Here is a 22,629-nt window from a genome sequence, read left to right on the forward strand (position 1 = left end):
ATCTTTTGTTAGATGCAAGACATAGCTAATGTTGAAACTGATTTTCTAATTTATTTAAAGTATCAAATCTGACTTTAGAACATCTAGAGGGGGAATATTAACAGACTAATTTCCATGTTAAAAAAATTGTATCAAAAATTACACCATATTGACCTCCAAAGTAGTAACTGAGTCGATGAAGGTGTTAACTAACCTTATTGTGGTAATTGTTTTATAATATATATGCATCAAGTCATCACATTGTAGACCTTAAGCTTTCACAATATTAATGTCTGTTATATCTCAATAAAACTGGGGAAAAATTGAAATAGTTTAAAAAAAAATTGAACCAAATTGAGGAAGAACACCAAGCTTAGATAGTTTCACGAAGAAGAATCTACTAAAGTTTTAAGAGTAGGTTAATTCAGTGCTTGAAACTGTCTGAGAGCAAAGAAAGAGAAGGAAAAGATGAAATTAAAAAATAATAATAAATTAGTTTTAACACTGATACCAAAACCTAAATACACAAATCAGAAGATAAACTAGCCAATCTCACTCATGAATATTGGCATTAGAAATTAAAAATAACATGAAACATAATCTAGTAACTCATTTATGAAATGAATACTTCAAAATCAACCTGGATTTATTTCCATAGTAATGTAAGAATGTTCATCATTAGATAATTCAATCATGTATTAATTGTATTAATATACTTCAGGAGAAAAATTCATATAAAAGCTGTAGATATTGACATTTGATACAATTTTACAGCCATTCTTGATTAAAAAATAATAATAATATGGGAATAAGTGGATATTTGTAACTTAACAAAAGTACCTACTTGTCACCAAATCCAACATAATTTTTAATGGGCCATTCTCATGAGAACAAAGAATAAGACAGGTATTTGCAGTTACTATAACATAGTAGAAATATACATATGGTATAATATTGGTATAGAAATCAATAACTTTCATATCTACATATGCAAGTTAGAAGAGATAGTAGAAAAAGTCTATTTAAAATAGCTATAGTAAACAAAGTAGGGAAAATTTTAATTTAAAAATGCAAGTTATATATGAAAAAGCTTTAAAATACTTTATGGGAACACAGCTAAGATTTGAATAAGTGAAAAGAAATAACATGCTCTTAGATTAGAGGATTCAATATCAAAAAACTGTCAATTCTGCCCAAGTTAATTTTAAAAATTAACACAGTAGCAATAAAAAATTGAGTAGTTTTGTTCTGTTTTAGTGTGGAATTATTTTAGGGGATGGGAGGAGGAGAAAGAGGATTGGAGAGGCCAGGTCCAAGATTGCTACTGGCAAAGCTGTAAACTAGAAGAGCAACGGGGAAGGAGAAGCAGCCTGACCAGGTATTAAAACATAAAGAGTCAGGAATCACTGCAGTGTGGCACCTGAATATATAAGCTGGTAGGACAGAATGTTAAAGACAGAATGTAAAGTCCAGGAAGTGACCTAACTTTTTAGGGCTTCCCAGGTGATGCTAGTGGTAAAGAACCCACTTGCCAATGCAGGAGACCATAACAGACCATGGGTTTGATCCCTGGGTCAGGAAGATCCCCTGGAGGAGGGCATAACAACCCACTCCAGTATTCTTATCTGGAGAATCCCATGGACAAAGAGGCCCAGCTGGTTATGGTCCATAGGGTCACAAAGAGTTGGACACAACCGATGCAACTTGCATGCATCCATGCATATATGATGGTGAAGTTGGCATTTGAGATCAGGTGGGGATCCATTCATTGTATGAGGGGCTCCAGGCTAACAGTGTATAGTTCCTATGTTAAGACCAAGACCCCTGACTGCAATCATGTCCTTAAATGTCACTCTAGCAGTTGGGGTCATTTTAAACATGGAGTATACAGAAGTCAATTTAGAAGGAAAATTCTACTGGGAAAACCCTTTGTATTTCTAAGTAGGCTATGGTGAGGACAGCAGTGAACTCTGGAGAAGAAGGGACAGGTAATAATTAAGCATCTATTATGTGCTTAGGATAAGAGCACTCTCCTAAAATGAAAGTTGCTAATAAGACAGAAGTTAAGGACATATAAATTAGAACAGAGAACTTAGGGGATGCCTGTTTTGGTTATTTATTCTGGCTCATCATTCCAAAGTAATTATCCAAATGCAAAACATTTCCCAAGTAGGACTTGTGTTTATGGTGTAGTGAAAGTTATTTTGCTGGTGATCTCCACATACATATCTTTCAAAGTAGTGATGTAGTGTAGCAAGAAAAGAAGTTGCTTGAACTGTTTCCAAGTATATGTTATATATGTCATCTACATAGTAAACATGCTGCTTGAAAAATGCTGTCTGCAAAGGGATTCAGAAATCCCACAAAATAACATTTTTATTCAACTGTGAAATCAAAGAGTAAGCTGTTGCTTTGGTATTGTTCTAGTCTTGACAGTTTTTTGTTTTGTTAGTTTGCATTGTGTGCCAGGTACTACCAAAGAGGTTATTCAGGTATTTGAAGGAAATTTCAGCTACAGATGACAGGATACTTCCTGTGAGTTGAGAGGGCATATCTCCAACTGCCATTGTGGGAGGTTATGTTTGATGATATGTTCACTGAATCAGGGAAACATTCACAGAGGCCCCATTGTCTCAGCAGAAAGGATGTCAGTCATGAGTTACTCAATCTCTTGCGTAAAATTTGCCCTCCTTCTCCCCAGACAGATAAATTAGCCTGGGATTGTGGCAATAAATGGTTGGCTTTCATGGTATTGATAGAAACTGAAATTTTCTTTTCTAGTCTCTGTTTTTCTTTGAACTGGCATCATCTCAGGTTCTGTTTTGGTCTTTATTGATATGAGAGATTTAAATTGAAGGAGGATTTTGAGGATGATAAAAGGACAGTGGCCTTCCTCTGTAACCGCACGTGTAGGAAGCATGTATAAGGTGATGCTGGGGAGACTGGTGTAGAGGAGCTTTCCCACCTGTCGAAGTTGGTGGCCTTGGCAAATTGCTTCCCTCTGCGAGTTTCACTTTCCTTAACTGTGAAGGGTCATAAACCACATGTTCTGGTTTTGCTCAGGATAGTCCTGGTTTACGGCTGCTGTTCTGTGTAATTATTAAAAGTACTCCTTTCACTCTCAAAGGCATTCTGGTTTTGATGATAAATTACTTGATTGCCTTTCACACCTTGAAGATGGTTATGAGGCTGAAGTGAGTTAATGTTTTTTAAATCCTTAAGCATGGTGCCTGGCACAGTATATGCTCAAATAATGATGACTGATGTCTTTAAACTGCTCGGTTTTTCAAACCAGACTTCAAAGAAATTAGTTCAGTAGACAGTGTCTGGTTTTATGAAAATTTGGCTACTCTTTCAATCATTCTAAGTCTTTTATTCCACAAACATAGAATTTCCTACCTAAGGCAATAAATTTGAGAGGTTTCAGCAATTACTAAGACTTTCTAGTTGTTGTGACTTTACAGGTTATCTGTGTGTAAAACTACCAGTGGTTATTTTACTGGCACTCATTTTATAATAATTGTAGAACACTTCAGAACTTTTTCACAAATTATATCTCATTTTCACAAGACCTTCCATAAAGTCAGTATTTTTAATAATTATTGCTAGCATTGTAACCATCTTGAAACTGAGACTCAGATATATTAAATTGCTTTCTCAAGATCACAAAGCCAGTATTTGAGAGGACATGAATGCAGGGCTTCTCACTTTATATTTCATTTCTTTTCATTGCACTATGTTGGTGAAATAATAGGACAAGATTACTAAATTACCCAAGTTCCTTCTCATTATGCCTGCTGTTGCCACTTTTCCCTCTGTCTTTGACTTGTTTGGTGTTATTCACTTATTCCGGAGAAGGCAATGGCACCCCACTCCAGTACTCTTGCCTGGAAAATCCCATGGATGGAGGAGCCTGGTGGGCTGCAGTCCATGGGGTCGCAAAGAGTCGGACACGACTGAGCGACTTGACTTTCACTTTTCACTTTCATGCATTGGAGAAGGAAATGGCAACCCATTCCAGTGTTCTTGCCTGGAGAATCCCAGGGACGGGGGAGCCTGGTGGGCTGCCGTCTATGGGGTCGCACAGAGTTGGACACGACTGACGTGACTTAGCAGTAGCAGCATTCACTTATTCACGGTATTGTTTTCAAAAAACCATGTTAAGTCCTGCTTAGTCCCAATATATAGACAGAGCCCCTGGCCTTGGGTCACTTAACTATCCAGAAAACATGATTCTATATACAATTATTTTATTATTGGGTCTCTCTGGGTAAGTAATTCCAGGACACAGTGGAAACACAGAGGAGTTTTTGCTGGTTCCATGTGTTCGCTGCTCTGCGATCTGTGGCACTTTGTTGCTCTGTCCTGTTTAGCAGGGTGAGAAGATTGTGGTCTGTCATTTCAGACCTTTATGCATTCAAGTAGTGAGGGCATCTCTCAACTTGTTCCAGTTTCTCTTGTTCCACGCATTCCATTACACTGGGATGAGACTCTAGTCATATCTGCCTTCCCTTCTAGATCAGGGCAGAGGTGGGAGGCCACACAGCATCCTCATCATATTGATTTCAATATTCCCAGCATGGAGCCAAGCATTTGGCACATGGAAAAGCTCAGGAGCCAGAAGCTGGGCTGGTGTTACCTGTGTGTCTGCTTAATTCTTACTGCAACCATGTAAGGCAGCTTGTACCCAGGTCACAGATGTGTCTTGGAGGAATCACAGTACTTGCTTAAGATCACAAAGTTTTAAAATCCTGAAACAGAGTTCTCCCTCTCTTTACAAAGAGCATTATGAGGTATAATTTATATAAAATAAACTACACACCTTTAAAGTACACAATTTAATATGTTTCGGCATACTTATACATACATGAGACCATCGCCACAATCAAGATAGTGAACACACCCTTCACCCCTAAAAGTGAACTGGGATTGAAACCCAGATCTGTGACTCCAGAGCCTGTTTTCCCTCAACAATGGGTAGTGGAATTGAGCCTTAGCTATATCTCTCACCGGCTAATCACTCTCTTGGTTAGGGGAGTTTTGACTTGTTGAGATAATAGGATGAACATCTTTTTCAACCCATCATCCATCAGTAAAAGAGTGGATAAATAAATGTATTAGAATGGAATGCTATGTATTAGAATGTATGCTTCAGTGAAATGGATTAACCATAGGCTCACTTAACTACATGGATATGGCTTAGAAACATAATGGTAAGTAAATAACACTAAAGAGAATGGCAAAGTATCATTGACACAATGACTGATAAAGAAGGCATCTTATAGACTCAAATATGCATTTATTTGAAGAGTAACTTGGATTTAATACTTCATATAATCCTATGCTTTTATATCTTTGTAAGTATTCCTGTAAAATTACATACAAACTCAGCAAGTCTAAATATGTAATTTAGACATATTTATGGGAGAAATATCAATAACCTCAGATATGCAGATGACACCACCCTTATGGCAGAAAGTGAAGAGGAACTCAAAGGTCTCTTGATGAAAGTGAAAGTGGAGAGTGAAAAAGTTGGCTTAAAGCTCAACATTCAGAAAACGAAGATCATGGCATCTGGTCCCACCACTTCATGGGAAATAGATGGGGAAACAGTGGAAACAGTGTCAGACTTTATTTTTCTGGGCTCCAAAATCACTGCAGATGGTGACTGCAGCCATGAAATTAAAAGATACTTACTCCTTGGAAGGAAGGTTATGAACAACCTAGATAGCATATTCAAAAGCAGAGACATTACTTTGCCAACAAAGGTTCGTCTAGTCAAGGCTATGGTTTTTCCTGTGGTCATGTATGGATGTGAGAGTTGGACTGTGAAGAAGGCTGAGCACCAAAGAATTGATGCTTTTGAACTGTGGTGTTGGAGAAGACTCTTGAGAGTCCCTTGGAATGCAAGGAGATCCAGCCAGTCCATTCTGAAGGAGATCAGCCCTGGGATTTCTTTGGAAGGAATGATGCTGAAGCTGAAACTCCAGTACTTTGGCCACCTCATGCGAAGAGTTGACTCATTGAAAAAGTCTCTGATGCTGGGAGGGATTGGGGGCAGGAGGAGAAGGGGACGACAGAGAATGAGATGGCTGGATGGCATCACTGACTCGATGGACGTGAATCTAAGTGAACTCTGGGAGTTGGTGATGGACAGGGAGGCCTGGCGTGCTGCGATTCATGGGGTCGCAAAGAGTCGGACACGACTGAGCGACTGATCTGATCTGATCTGATGCACATACATAGCAAAAGTTAAAGGCATAATAAATAACGCAGAATTCAGGAGAGCAGTTACCTCGAGGTAACAGTATGGGGTAGATGCAATTATTCATAATATTTTAAGTCATGAGTTGGGCAATAGGTTCTTAAAAATTCATTGTTGTGTTATATACTTTGTATATATGATTTATTATAATAAAAGGCCATTAAAGGTAAGAAATTACATTATCATTTTGAACATTTATGTTCACTTTATATGTGATAGTTTAAATCCAAAATATTTCAATTCAGTACGTGGTAAGAAAGTTTAGAGCCCATGATGAAGGGGCTGGATTTTGGTAATATATTGAATAGGAGAGAAGGAACAATTGAAATTATTTGATAACATGAATGTGGAAACCACCTCCTGGCCTTTGTGGGGCTCTGGATGGGCCACAAACTGTTTCTGTGTGTATTCCCCTCAAAACCACTACCCCTGATTTTTGTTGTTGGGTCCAGAGCCCAGGGGAGGGGGAAGGGGAATAAGGAGAGAAGAGAATGAAGTCAGGATCGCTTGTGTCTGAGTATATTAAAGGTGGAATAAGCATATAGCCAAAAAAGACTGCAAACATTTTGGCACCTTATAAACTATCTAGAATCTTTAAAAAGAAAAGTCCACCCAAGACGGATTTAATTCTGAAGACGAAAACACCATAGACTAAGTAAGTGTCCTGTAAAAAGGACTGGAATGTATGTGGCTTTCCTCTTAAATGGTGCTCTATATAGTTGCATCTGTTCTATATCTATTTTTATGTAATAATTGCTAAATGAATGCTAAGTTTAACTCTGGCTATAATTATGTTTTCTAATTTTTAAAAGCATAGCAGATTTAAAAAAAAAAAAGCCTGGGCAAATGTGTTTTTTAGTTAAGCCCACTTTTTGATAACTTGGCAGTCTGCCAAAGAGACCATGTTTCAGGCCTCACCATCCATCTGGTGGGAACTTGTCTGATTTCCAGACAGGACCTCAGAGTTCTGAAATGCAGGACTTAACAGTATCCAAAATTCACAAAACAACTCCTGGTATGGCAGGTGATCTCCCTTTGTAAATTAAGCAATTTGACACAAGAAATCATGGTTTCTTACATTTCATTTGTGACTCTCCATTCCTTCCAGATTAAGGATATGAGATATTAATGAACATTATTGAGCAATTAAACTGCATTTATAAATCAAGCTGCGTTTAAGTTCTGAAAGCAAGTCCACTTTAAACTCGATATTAAAAAAAAATAAAATAAAATTCACCCTGTACTAAGGGATCCCTTAACATGAAGCACGGCGATGCTATTTAAGTTATTCTGTTCTTAACACAGGGAGCTTGAGTTGCTCAAAACATACAGCTGGTAAATGACAGAGCCAGTGTGCTGATGCTTATGGTGTTCCATTCATTATACCACACTGCTGACTTGACTATCGATTCTTTTTTTTTTTAAGATCTTTTTCTTATTCAGAGATATAAAGGGATATTTTTATTTTTAGATTAGAAAACACATAGTAATTTATTGCAAATAGTATCAAGTTGTTATTTTACACTGTTTAGCAGCAGAGCTTTGAGGCCAGCTGTAGGTTCTAATCTGTTGCCCACTTGTCAACTTTCCACAAATAAAGTTGCTTTACTCCATTTTCATATTTACAAAATGAGGCTAATGGTATGAAGATTAAATGAGGTACCAATTCCTATAACGCCTGTAACCCAGGGCAAGGTGTTGAGACATCAGTCACTAAATGGTGACTCCTTTTTAGCTAAAATTGTGAAATTGCACTCTATGTAATTCTGATTTAAGGCCTCCTGAAACTTACATTTTCAAGGGAGAGACAAACAAGATAAATACCTAAAATATATGTATACTGGTGATATGTACTAAAGGGAAAAAAGAAAGAAGAGCAGGGAGATATAAAATATTGGGGAGGAGTTGAAATTTTAGGCAGGTTAGCAGGTAAGACCTCAACAAGAAGGGGACTCTTGACTAAGACCCTAAAGAATAAGAAGGTGCTATCCATGAGGATGTCTCAAGGAAGAGCATTTCAGATGGTGGGACCATCATGTCCAAAGACCCTGAGGCAGGAGCGTGCTTGGTTTGTACAAGGAACTGGATGGAAGATGATATGGCTAGAGTAGGATAAAAAAGGGATAGGATTGTAAGAGTTGAGGTCAGAGATAGCAATGGGCCAGTTCAGAGGTCATGAAGAGTCTTGTAGGTTCTAGTAAGATTGCACAGGAGCAGCATGATCTGACATGTTTTGAAAGGATCCCTCAGGCTTCTGTGAAATAGAACTATTCCACAGGAATAGACTATTAAAGCAGAGATGGGAAGAAGGGGAGGGTGGCCAACAAGATCAGAGTTAAGAGGCTAAGGTAATAATCCATGGCATAACAGTATCCATCTTAATGGAGTAATTGTGATGTGTTCTGCCGGTGAGATGGATGAGGTTTTTCCTGTGCCCCTCTGTATTTACAAATACTGGGAGCAATGGGAGTCAGATCATTCTGAAAAGTGCGCCATCCTGGCTTCTTATTTTTCTTTAGTAGATTGTGGCACTGTGCGACAGTCACATTTGCATATAACTTTATCTGTGCCCTGCTTGTCTGGGAAATTTTCTCACAAAGGAAGGGAGTACTTTATAAACTAGATTATCTTTGTCAGTTGTTATACTGGAGCAATCCCTAGTGATCATTCCCTGGCAATGAGGCTGAACTGAAGATCTGTTTCATTGTGAGAGTTATCGAATCTGACAGTCTCAGTCAACTGAAAGAAAAGTAGGTTACCAGGGCTGATGAGTCCCACTGAGCAGAATACAGACCATAAAACAGTGCTTCACCATCTCCCTAGGCAGACGTCTCATGGAAGAGGGAACCCTCTCGGTAGGGTGTTGCCATGCTATTTATTTTCCATCAAGCTGAAGTTTGCCTATTAAGATCTGCTTCTCATGACCTTTAAAGTCTATGCTATCTAGGCTATATTTCAAGGTTGCCTGAAAAACTATTTCTGCGTATGTATCTATCAGAAAGAGTAACATAATTTACTAAATTGAGATTCAACTTCAGACATGTGAAGCTTAATGTGAACTTTACACAAACTGTCATGAAATCCTCAAATAAAATTAATTTTAATTTGTGTGTGTTTTGTGTACCTGCAGTGTGAGGGTAGATAATAAGTATTGTGTATCAAACCTATTTGGAGTGTCACAACTGCATAAAGGGTAGACATAATTGATTTACATTGGTATGACTTTGTTGTCCAGTTGCTCAGTTGTGTCCGACCCTTTGAGACCCCATGGACTGCAGCACGCCAGGCTTCCCTATCCTTCACTCTCTTCTTAAGGTTGCTTGAACTCATGTCCATTGCATCAGTGATGCCATCTAACCGTCTCATTTTCTGTTGTCCCTTTCTCCTCCTGCCTTCAATCTTGCCCAGTATCAGGGTCTTTTCCAGTGAGTTGGCGCTTTGGATCAGGTGACCAAAGTATTGGAGTTTCAGCTTCAGCACCAGTCCTTCCAATGAATATTCAGGATTGATTTCCTTTAGGATTGACTGATTTGATCTCCATGACTTAATTTAATTCTTTCAAACATTCCTTTGGTTGGAAGTTGCCATTTCCTCCTCCAGGGGATCTTCCCAACCCAGGAATCGAACCCATGTGTCCTCTGTCTCCTGCATTAGCAGGCGAATTCTTTACCACTGAGCCATGTGGGAAGCCTTAATTGCCTTTCAAGGATCTGTAGTAGATGTGATCATTTTAACCAGTGTTGGATCAAACATGAATTGATAAAATGCAATTTAGTATCATAATAAGATGTCAGTAACATGCTCAATAAATTGAGTATATTTATTTGTCAGTTTTAATTACAAACATTTCACATTTTCCTTAGGTGGCAAAGAAAGTAGGTTTTCATTTTATATGTATTATGTACTGATAATGTAAAATCTCATATATTGAGATGTCTATTCATATGTATACATATATTTATTTCCACACTGCCTTTTTCATAGCTATCATGTCATTAGGTTCACAAGTACCCTTAGTAGGATATGGTAGAGAGTACAGCCCTATTTTACAGCAAAGGAAACTTCAATGTTTAGGAACAACTTCAGGATCCCTTGACTGAAAAATATAAAGCAAATAGACTCAGGTCTTTGGATTCTTAGCTTAGGACTCTATCCCTGTACCGCACTATGTTCATAGCTCTAGAGTAGTCTTTCGGAGAAGGCAATGGCACCCTACTCCAGTACTCTTGCCTGGAAAATCCCATGGATGGAGGAGCCTGGTGGGCCGCAGTCCATGGGGTTGCAAACAGTCAGACACGATTCAGCGACTTGACTTTCACTTTTCACTTTCATGCATTGGAGAAGGAAATGGCAACCCGCTCCAGTGTTCTTGCCTGGAGAATCCCAGGGACGGGGGAGCCTGGTGGGCTGCTGTCTGTGGGGTCGCACAGAGTCGGACATGATTGAAGCAACTTAGCAGCAGCAGCAGCAGCATAGTAGTCTTTTTCAGATATGTGGAGTGCTATTAGTTGTAGAATAAACACAGATTTTTTTCAGGAAAGCTAATTCAATAGCAGTAAACAGAGCAGTGTTCTTCTGTTCAGGATATCTAACTAATGTATTTCTGTATATGTCTTACTAATGTCCTCTTAGAAACTTAAGTTAGATCCGGAAAGGTATCAAGACATGCTTTTGAAAGATAGATAAATATTCACAAATACTGTGTTAAATGACAGAAGTAAGTCACAAAAGAGAATATACAATATGATTTCCCTTAGAGAAAATCCAAAAACAGGCAAATGAAGCTGAATGTTAGAAGTCAGGATAGCAATTGCCCCTTTGGGGGGTGTGGTTGAAAGTGTTGAATTGACTTGGCTGCTAGTTTTACAGGTATTCCCTTGGGAAGTTTATTTATTTATTTATTCATTCATTTTTAAGTAAAATTTGTCTTAATGCCTTAGGTGATAGTTTAAATGCTTTCAACTTGAAGAGCAGTTCTTAGGCGTTTATTATGATTATAAACTGTCATTTCTTAACAAAAGTCAATTACCCTTTTTTGTTGTTGTTCCTGAGTCTGTGGCAGGCTCCCCAGGTGGCCCTAGTGGTAAAGAACCTGCCTTCCAATGCAGGAGACATAAGAGAAGCAGGTTTGGTCCCTGGGTTGGGAAGATGCCCTGGAGGAGGGCATGACAACCCATTCCAGTATTCTTGCCTGAAAAAATCCCCACGGACAGATGAGCCTGGCAGGCTACAGCCCCTAGTGCCACAGAGTCAGACACGACTGAAGCAACTTAGCACGCACGAGCCTGTGGCAATTTTTTTCAGTTCTTGGCGTTTGTCACAGAACTAGCTGCTGGAGCCACGGTGAAGTTCATCATGAAATGCTTGCCAAAACAACTTTCTTGCTTACACTTTTTAAGATGTGAGGAAAGAAAGATATTGAAAAGGGTTCCCCAGTTAGGATATTCAGTTCAGTTCCGTCGTTCAGTCGTGTCCGACTCTTTGCGACCCCATGAATCGCAACACGCCAGGCCTCCCTGTCCATCACCAACTCCTGGGGTTCACTCAAACTCATGTCCATTGAGTTGGTGATGTCATCCAGCCATCTCATCCTCTGTCGTCCCCTTCTCCTCCTGCCCCCAATCCCTCCCAAAATCAGGATCTTTTCCAATGAGTCAACTCTTCGCATGGGGTGGCCAAAGTATTGGAGTTTCAGCTTCAGCATCAGTCCTTCCAATGAACACCCAGGACTGACCTCCTTTAGAATGGACTGGTTGGATCTCCTTGCAGTCCAAGGGACTCTCAAGAGTCTTCTTCAACACCACAGTTCCAAAGCATCAATTCTTCAGCACTCAGCTTTCTTCACAGTCTAACTCGCACATCCATACATGACCACTGGAAAAACCATACCCTTGACTAGATGGACCTTTGTTGGCAAAGTAATATCTGTGCTTTTCAATATACTGTCTAAGTTGGTCAGAACTTTCCTTCCAAGGAGCAAGCGTCTTTTAATTTCATGGCTTCAGTCACCATCTGCAGTGATTTTGGAGCCCAGAAAAATAAAGTCTGACACTGTTTCCACTGTTTCCCCATCTATTTCCCATGAAGTGATGGGACCAGATGCCATGATCTTCATTTTCTGAATGTTGAGCTTTAAGCCAACTTTTTCACCCTGCTCTTTCACTTTCATCAACAGGCTCTTTAGTTCCTCTTCACTTTCTGCCATAAGGGTGGTGTCATCTGCATATCTGAGGTTATTGATATTTCTCCCAGTAATCTTAATTCCAGGTTGTGCTTCTTCCAGCCCAGCATTTCTCATGATGTACTCTGCGTATAAGTTAAATAAGCAGGGTGACAGTATAGAGCCTTGTATATTGTATATTGTACCCCTTTTCCTATTTGGAACCAGTCTGTTGTTTCATGTCCAGTGTTAGGATGTTAATGTGTATCAAAACAGACACTGCTAGAAATTTCCTCATGGGGCTATGATAGGCTCCAAGCAGAGCTTCAGTCAGCTTCTGATAATTTAACAATTTCACAGTTGATTTTTCTTTTTCTATGTAAATGATTTCCAAAGAGCACGGATAGTTGAACAACAATAGCTCTATCATTTTCAAACTTGAGATCAGAGCCTAAAGGAATTGAGATTGAGGCTAGAAATTACTTGGAGCAAAAAGAAATTTTAATAAAAATAGAGACTGATGGCCAAACCCATAATGTTTCTCTGAGCTTCTAATGTTAAACTAAATCCATAAGTTTTCTGATCACAGTAAATATAGAAAGAAACAGGAAGAACTTAAAAAATTCTGTGGGTCAGCAAAACCTTTTTCCAGTCCTCATGGCTTAGAGACTAAGGCCTTAGCAAATCATGTATATTATGAGTTACATGCAAGATGATGAGCGGTTCCCTTGTGAACCATTGCTTCTTGTTCCGAAATGTGACCAATTTTTTTTTTTCTTTTGGCTTGCTTAAAATCAGTTTAATTTTTTAAAAATGTATTTTTAAATGTTTCTGCCAGCAATTACACACTATGGCTTCCTCTCAATTTTTCCCTTGCAGTGTTCTGTCTCTTCATCAGAAGAGGAAAGACTTACTTCCACCAGGAGACCTAAGACGCCAACGTCAAGTGACTGCTCTGACCTTCATACTCAAACCAACTGGACCAAGTCACTTCCCTTGCCAACACCGGAAGAGAAGATGCGGCAGCAAGCCCAAACAGTCCAGGCTGACGTGGTTCCTATTAACATAACTGGTATGCTTTGCCCTGTGGACAGGTTGCAAATGTTCTGGAAGAATGACTATGGCTCTTTGGTATATGCTCTTAGCATGTCATTCATACAACAGAGGTAGATAGCTGTGGTCTGACTTCCTGCTCTTTGTTGAATGAAGGGAATACTAAAATGTATATGTGTGTGCATGTCAAATATCTATTCCTTTTAGATTTGTAGACTGTATCACCAAAGGTTGATGTCAGAGAATTCAGTGGTCCAGCCATTCAGCTAAAGTGTGGCATTTTTACACACAATTCAATTCTTTAATTGAATTGCCTTTTTAAAATATTTTGGCTATATGGAAATATCTTCTAAATGTGATCTTGGGTGAGAAAAAATTAGGTTTATTTTCTAAAAGGCTGTTTTAACTCATTTATAAAAGTGAACAAGAACACATTTAATATTTCTGAATGATTTTCTTACCTTCTTGTTTTCTCAAGTAGAAAAAGGGGGAAATTACTTGAAATAAAAATATGAAATATACATTTTAAAAAACCTAATAGGATAGTAAAATTATATCTTGATCTCCATAATTTGAATTCTATAATCATCAAATAAAAATCCATTCCTTCTAAATATAAAAAATTTAGAACATGTTAGGCTGGCATATGAATATTAATTGCCAAATGTGAAATTCAAGTTCTTGCAGAATATTATATTCAGGTTTTAATCATCTTTGATAATTAAGGTGACAAGGTATGTAAAGCTCAAAGACAGTATTTCACAAACATAGAGAACTGTTGATAAGTATCAAAATTTTCATGCCCTGTCACTTCCATATCCTGCAGAGAAGATAGATCATCGGTCTGGGGAGTATACAAAATGCAAAATAGACATGTTAAGAGTTGGTAGCTTCAGGCATTAGACTGTGTTCAAGAGAAAACATTACCGGTAGTCATACTGATAATCAGCTCATACAAAATCTGGCTTATAAGGCCAGAACCTAAAAAAATCAGGTGATCAATAAGGATAAGTTTTCATAAAAAATTAGGATGAAAACTCATCATACCTTTGCTATGTTTCTGAGGCTACTGCTCTTGACTACTGTTAGAAAGTTTTTTTCCATGGCACTGGTGAGCTTGTAAGGGACTAAAAATATTTTGATAGTTATTGATGAATTTTTTTAAACCTTACAAGATGTTTAAAAATTACATTTAAAATTCTGTTTTGAATTCCAGAGAAATTTAATTAGTACATGAATTATTTTAAATTCCATGGACATTTTCCCACATTTACTGTACTTAAGCCTTGCAGGAATAGCATGGCATTTCATTCCATTCTCTTTGCAAATAGCATTGATTTTTCTGAGTATGATTTGCATTGACCAAATCATACTTTTAAAAGTATTTTTATATATAGTTGTATTTCAGAACAAAGTGTACTGTTTATATGGCTGTGTATTTTCTGTGAAAATGCATTACATTATTTGATTGATTAAAAGCCTCAGAATTAATATTGTAAGATTGTGCTATGAAATGTAACAATCGTTAATGGAATTCAGATAAAATGCATTATTGTGAAATTAGGAAATTTAAAGCAGAATAGATTTTCAGGAATGAAGAATAATTTACAGTGAAATACATTGACACAACAGCAGACAGTGTCAGCCTCTGAACTTTATTCTCTCCTGTCTGATGAGGAAGTGGATATGAATTACATAGAGTTTAAGAGGAGGCCTTGAAAATGCCACACAGGCGAGGTGAATGACAATAAAGAAATGAGCAATACAAGTTAGGACAAAATGCAGTTTACTTTTGAGTGATTAACATTTTCAAAAATGTAGAAGGCAGATGCCTAATGACATATTTATTGATCCATTTTCTGGATCTGTGTGTTTACTATACACACATACATTTCATAAAGTAGTTTTTCTGATATTCTGGTATAAAGAAGCATTAAATTTGTTTACTTTTAGTGGTTGAATTGACATAGATTATACAACTCCTGGCTCTGTAAATGATACATTTCCAAAGCACTAGAAGATAAAATGTAGCTTCCTGTAGGGCGTTGTCACTGCTCATTTATTTGGGTGAACATTGACCTTCTATTTGGTTTTCAGTACAGTTCAGCAGAGGAAAGAATGCCAATAAATATATTATTTCAAATGCAGAGAGATGCTTGCCAGGCAGAGAGGAAGAAAACATTAGTACAATGAGCTGCTGGCTTGAAAATCGATTTTCTCCCTTTAGTCACAGGCCTGTGTCCTGTGGGGGAACTCATCCTGTTCTAAGAGTTGAAGAGAAGAAAAATGTTTAAAATAAAATGTGCATATGAGTATGTTGCTTAATCTGCCATGTGGGATAGCAGCTCTTACACCTGGAAGATAAATAGAGTGAGTAACCATGCTGAAGCAGTTCTTACAAACTGCCTTTGGACTGATGTTTGAGCTAGCTAAATTGATGTCTAAGTAGTAACCCTGACGGACTACTGCCATTTTTCAATGAAAAGAAATAATTAAATCCCTCTCAATTCAGTAGACATTTACTGAATAAACTACTTTGTGTCAGGCATCGAGCTGAATGCCACAGGCGATGCCAGGGTGCATGATCATGGTCCCCGCCCTTCAGAAATGTTTAAGCCAGTAGAGGAGACAATCCTTTTAGGTCACGATGAAGGATGGAGAGTTTAGCACCAGTAATGGTATATGTCTTAGATGTTCATCCTCGCAGTTTGTTTTTTAATTTCCTTGGAGCTTAGGTGGTTCATCTTTGTTTTTGGTGTGTAGGAAGCAAACCTGGAGACCAAATGCAACTGTCTGTTAATATTTTGTCCATTCTTAATGATTTGAGCCAAGAACATGTTTTTCCTCTGCCACAGAAAACAAATGAACCAGTGAAGTCCTGACTGGCCTCTTATAGGCCGTATTTGCTATTGTACATAGTGATGCATTTATCACAGTGATGGTACCTTCTGGTGTTTCAGGGTTTTCTCTAAATCATTTCTGTTTTTTCTCCGTTAGGAACAAAGTTGAGAGCATTTTCAAATTTACAAGCCTTCATCTAAGTTTGTTGCTTTGTAGGTGAAATGTGTTTTGACCATTCCGATCTTTTATCCTCTATTTTGATTAGAACCATATTGGTTCTGTTCACAATGTATTCCTATTAAAATAGAAGATACATTGTTCACAGCATACCCACTTTTGAATGTGCGTCGGTGTTGTTAAAAAGTGAATAATTTTTAAACCTTTCTTATAATATGGAAGTATATATTTTGTATGTGTACATATGTATTTTTTAAAATCTCTTTTTGAGGAGAAGAACTATTTAATAAGGTCAATGCTATAAAACTTCTCTTCAAATGTCAAGTAATTTAAAGCAGACCAAACAGTAATTGATATGTTACTATTTTAGGCTATTCCATGGTGTGATAATCACAAACTTACACACTAGAAAGAAAAAACTTTGATGTGGCATTCTGGGTTTGATTTCAACATACCTGTAATGAATTTAGATCAACTTTTGAAAAGTGATTAAGAAACAGCGAGAAGCAGTTTAGCTTTAACAAACCGCAGTGCTACTGGGTCTCATTGTGATAAAAGTACTTTATCATTATAAGGCTTTTTCATTATCATTGTGTCTCACACCATAGCAATTACCAGTCTATTCAAATTAAGAGCCTCCTTGACTGAAGAAAAGTCGTCACCTAGGAATTCTTGATTAAGTTATTTGTTTCATCACATCAGACAAGACAATACTTTGGTCTCTGGTGAGGCCCAGATGAAGCAAATAAATTCATCTCCAGCTGATGTGAAGCGTGATTTTGGTGACCGGAACCAAAATACATGCTGATATAAAGTGTGATTTTGGTGACCGAAGACTTTTGTGAAATACTTCCAAAATAACCCATTTTTTAAATAACACAAAATCACTCTTCTGATGTGTTATTCACCAGTTTGCATTTGCAAATGAGCTCAAGGTGCTTTCTTTGAATGGACATACACCTGGAAATTGGAAAACAGCCTTATGATGCTAATGTGCTTTCCTCCCTTTTTTGCCCTTCAGCATCCATTCATCATTGTATGACTGGCTAACATCATTATTAATACCTTCTTATCATTTTACAACAAGCTTCTGGAAGAAAGTGCATGGTGTCGGCTTGCTTGAAAATAACATTGCTTTGCTTGTTCTACTACTCTGCATTAGGGGAGAATTTCGATCGCCAGGCCAGCCTTCGGCGGTCTCTAATTTACACAGACACTCTGGTAAGACGACCGAAGAAAGTCAAAAGGAGAAAGACTATTACAGGAGTCCCTGACAGCATACAGAAGGAGCTAGGTATGGCTCATCAGAACTGTATTCTGTTGCCCATCATTGCTACTCACCATTACTACCCTAACCTTATCAGTGGTCTTTGTGAAATCAATACATTCTGATAGCCTTTTGGTACCCCAAAGGGTCAGCTTCTTTCCTGAATGAGGCATTGGGTACAAATCTTAACATCCCATGCAGGTGATTTGTTGAATTTTGATGACAAGGTAAGAAGAGGAGCTATATGAAAACTATTGACTGGGATGATAGAAATTAAACAGTTATGTCATCATCTCTGTGTACCTTCAACAGTGGGCATGCCCACGGTAAAATTCACTTTCAATTTAGAGCTTAAGTTCTCATGAAACCAAAAACTTATTCTAGGACTTCAGATTGTGCGTATGGACTTCATTAGTTATACTGACAATATTGGTGGCCTTTTTTCATCCAACATCATTAGTAAATACCAGTAAAATTGAAAATAGTCATTTGTGTTGGATAATGCCTTACTGGTACTTCTGGTGAAACAAATTCGTAGCTTTTTGATTTGGTATTTCTCAACATGTGGTTGAAAAACAGAAACCAAAGGTTTCTTTTGACTGGTGCAGAAGATGGTTCACTTCATTATTCACTCACCCATCTTGTTCCTGCTTATCTTTATATATGCTTTGGATAACGTTTTCTTTTCTTTCTGTATACATTGCCTCACCTGTTTTTTCATGGTCCAACAGGAATGTCTGCTGAAGCAGCAGGGACTTCAGTACCAGGCTGCTTCAGTTTGAATCCTGTCTCTGCCACTTACTTGCTGGGCAGCCTCAAGCTGGTTATTTCACCTCTCTGAGTCTACTTTTTCACTCAAAAAAAGTGTGGTTGCTGATGTTAATAGAACCTAATTCTTAGGGCTGTTTGAGGATTTAATGAATTTATACAGGCAGAGCACATGGTACCTGGTATCTGCCTGCCAGTGCAGGAGATGAGCATTCAACCCCTGAGTCAGGAATATCCCCTGGAGCAGGAAATGGCAACCCATTCCTGTATTCTTGCCTGGAAAACTCCATGGACAGAGGAGCCTGGTGGGCTACAATGTAATGGGGTTGCAAAGAGTTGGACACAACTGAGTGCGCGCACACACACACACACACACTACTATTAATATATACGTATTAGCTGCTATTGTACTTATTGTACCAACTTAACACTACCTATCTTGAATCTTGCCTTTTTCTCTTTGGTCAACCTGTGGACTTCTTTGCTTATAATTACTCAACATGCAGAAAACTAAGATCATGGCATCTAGTCCCATCACTTCATGGCAAATAGATGGGGAAACAGTGGAAACAGTGACAGACTTTATTTTGGGGGGCTCCAAAATCACTGCAGATGGTGGCTGCAGCCATGAAATTAAAAGACACTTCCTCCTTGGAAGAAAAGTTATGACCAACCTAGACAGCATATTAAAAAGCAGAGATATTACTTTGCCGACAAAAGTCTGTCAAGTCAAAGCTATGGTTTTTCCATGTAGTCATGTATGCTGCTAAGTCACTTCAGTTGTGTCCGACTCTGTGCAACCCCATAGGCGGCAGCCCACCAGGCTCCCCTCTCCCTGGGATTCTCCAGGCAAGAACACTGGAGTGGGTTGCCACTTCCTTCTACAATGCATGAAAGTGAAAAGTGAAAGTGAAGTTGCTCAGTCGTGTCCGACTCTTCACAACACCATGGATTGCAGCCCACCAGGCTCCTCCGCCCATGGGATTTTCCAGGCAAGAGTACTGGAGTGGGTTGCCATTGCCTTCTCCAGTAATCATGTATGGATGTGACAATTGGATCATAAAGAAAGCTGAGCACCCAAGAGTTGATGCTTTTAAACTGTACTGTTGGAGAAGACTCTTGAAAGTCTCTTGGACTGCAAGGAGATCCAACCAGTCCATACTAAAGAAGATCAGTCCTGAATATTCATTGGAAGGACTGATGCTAAAGTTGAAACTCCAATACTTTGTCACCTGATGCAAAGAACTGACTCATTGAAAAGACCTGGATGCTGGGAAAGATCGAAGACAGGAGGAGAAGGGGACAAAAGAGGATGAGATGGTTAGAATGGCATCACCCACTCAATGGACATGAGTTTGAGTAAACTCCGGGAGTTGATGATGGACAGGGATGCCTGACATGCTACATTCCATGGGGTCTCAAAGAGTCAGACACAATTGAGCAACTGAACTGAACTGATATTTTTACTTTAATTTTCTATTGAGGGCTATACTCTAAAAACTCCAAATCATTACTTCTGAACTTTCCTATCAATGTTTTAGGCAAAATGAGTTTATCCTAGCAATGGTAGTATATGTTATAGCACGTCGAGGTAGTTTCAGCTTCTGGGTGTCACAGACATCATTCCTATGTGCTTTTTTCCTGACACCCTGGCCTACATACATGCCTTGTATTAGGGAGGGAAGGCTTATTCTTGTTTACCTGGCATTTTCTCTCTTTACTGCCATCCAGTTCTACAGTATGTGTTCTCTGCCTTCCAGACTGCCACTACAGAGGGATGAATAGTGATGCTTTTCATCTGCACTAGGTAGCTTCAGTGACCCAGATGACAGTGGATGCTCATCTTCCCTCATAACACAGGGATTTTATCATGAACAAAGGCCAGATTGCACCCACAGGATTTACGAAGGCCGCCTATGGTTCATGCCCTCACATCACCTCCTTTAGTGGCCCAGGCCTCCTGTATCCCATTCTTTTATACCGTTTTTCTTTCTCTTTTAGGTGACAGGCAACTAATTTGAGAAAAAATAATGTGTACTGGTATGTCTAGCAGATATTAATGGGCTAATTTCTTACAGTACTCAGGTAACATTTATATTTGACTGCTCTTTTAGGAGATGCCTTAACCTAAAAAAGTAACTTTACAGACAGCTCTTTGTAAGATAACAAGGTTGATGTTTCCGGGTAGGCTACATTTTAAGTGACTTTCCAGTCAAAATGAGTAGGTTTTGGATGGCTTTGTGCCCAGAGTATAAGAATAGTTTGGCCCAGATAAAGATAGACATACACGTAAATATTCAATATGAATTGTCTATCTATCTATCTGTCTATCTGATTTCTAGAGCCTCAAAGTTATGAACTTTTAACACTTTTTTTTTTTTAATTGAGCCAATCAGTATGGAGCCAGTAACTCATTTGCCTCTTTGACCTTACTGGAAGTATCTGATCAGCTAGGTAAATCATACCTTCTGTAATTTTAATATTTTTAACACTGGTGATAGAGTCTCTGAGGCCCTCATTCATTTCTCTTTTGCCCATAACAGGAACACCACTAATACTGAAGCAAAAAAAAGCTTCCCGCACATCACCTGTGTTGTGAGTGTTGTCACATGAGAAACTTTTGGTGTCATTGCACAGTTGATGACATGACCTGGATCGTGGCTGGAGGTCAGCTGAGACAGCTGTGTCTAAGTTAGAGCTGTTTTTTTTTTTTTTTGTTTGTTTGTTTTTTTTTAAGACAATTAGACAACCCCTCTAGTTTTATAGATAGGCCAGTTGGAAGGACTAGTGATAGGGTAAGGGAAAGGAATATTTGAATACAGTGAAGTGAAGTGAAGTGAAAGTTGCTCAGTTGTGTCCGACTCTCTGTGACCCCATGGACTATGCAGTCTATGGAGTTCTCTAGGCTAGAATACTGGAGTGAGTAGTCTTTCCCTTCTCCAGGGGATCTTCCCACATTTAGCAAAAAAAAAATTGGATTGTACCTTTCCTTTGCTTCATTCATTTGGGCAAGGGTTGACTTTGCCCTTTCTCCTAATATTTTGTACTTATAAGGCCTCTGATTTGAGAGCTTTGTGCTATCTTACTAATTATTACCAAAGGAGACACTTCTTAAGAATTAGTCTTCCTTAGATATAAAGCATGGGGAAGAATGACTGAGTCAAATTAGACTTTAGAAGGATATGATTATCTGGAAAAAAAGACATTCACTGGAAAAGATACAGCTTGTCCACAAAATACTGCCTAAATTGCTGGGATTTTCACTTTTAAAATCTAACCAGAGATGCTCCTAGTATTAGAATTCATTGTGCTTAACTGTATGCAGCTTCTACTTAAAAATCTGTGGTGGACTCTAGAGATTGGTCGGCATATAAAGTTTTAAAATCAAGGTATGATGTTTTCTCTTTAAAGCATGTTTATGGTATGTGATTTGTTGCCTTCCATTTAAACTAAAGGACAAAGTGTCTTTTTCTTTACTCTCATCTTAAACATATATGGAATTGTATTTGAGCAACCTGTTATGCGATTCCATCTTTAGAAACAGATAAGAAATATCAATAACCTCAGATATGCAGATGACACCACCCTTATGGCAGAAAGTGAAGAGGAACTAAAAAGCCTGTTGATGAAAGTGAAAGAGGAGAGTGGAAAAGTTGGCTTAAAGCTCAACATTCAGAAAACGAAGTTCATGGCATCTGGTCCCATCACTTCATGGGAAATAGATGGGGAAACAGTGGAAACAGTGTCAGACTTTAATTTTTTGGTGGTCCAAAATCACTGCAGATGGTGATTGCAGCCATGACATTAAAAGACGCTTATTCCTTGGAAGGAAGGTTATGACCAACCTAGATAGCATATTCAAAAGCAGAGACATTACTTTGCCAACAAAGGTCCGTCTAGTCAAGGCTATGGTTTTTCCAGTGGTCATGTGTGAATGTGAGAGTTGGACTGTGAAGAAAGCTGAGTGCTGAAGAATTGATGCTTTTGAACTGTGGTGTTGGAGAAGACTCTTGAGAGTCCCTTGGACTGCAAGGAGATCCAACCAGTCCATTCTGAAGGAGATCAGTCCTGGGTGTTCTTTGGAAGGAATGATGCTAAAGCTGAAACTCCAATACTTTG

The 22,629-nt window shown here is 38.5% G+C and overlaps 1 protein-coding gene across 4 annotated transcripts in view; it reads left to right on the top strand.

Annotated features, from left to right (window-relative positions):
- Positions 1-22,629, top strand: part of NHSL1 (NHS like 1) — a 156,509-nt gene that overhangs the window by 119,894 nt on the left and 13,986 nt on the right. For 3 of the 4 annotated variants that reach the window (XM_044924171.2, XM_044924173.2, XM_006074671.4), the window contains exons 4-5: positions 13,284-13,476; positions 17,638-17,769. In XM_044924171.2, the coding sequence (XP_044780106.2) occupies positions 13,284-13,476; positions 17,638-17,769 (325 nt within the window). The remainder of the gene's footprint in view (positions 1-13,283; positions 13,477-17,637; positions 17,770-22,629) is intronic. The other variant, XM_044924172.2, reaches the window with a different exon arrangement.

Source organism: Bubalus bubalis, chromosome 10, assembly GCF_019923935.1.
Source record: "Bubalus bubalis isolate 160015118507 breed Murrah chromosome 10, NDDB_SH_1, whole genome shotgun sequence".
Taxonomy (NCBI): domain Eukaryota; kingdom Metazoa; phylum Chordata; class Mammalia; order Artiodactyla; family Bovidae; genus Bubalus; species Bubalus bubalis.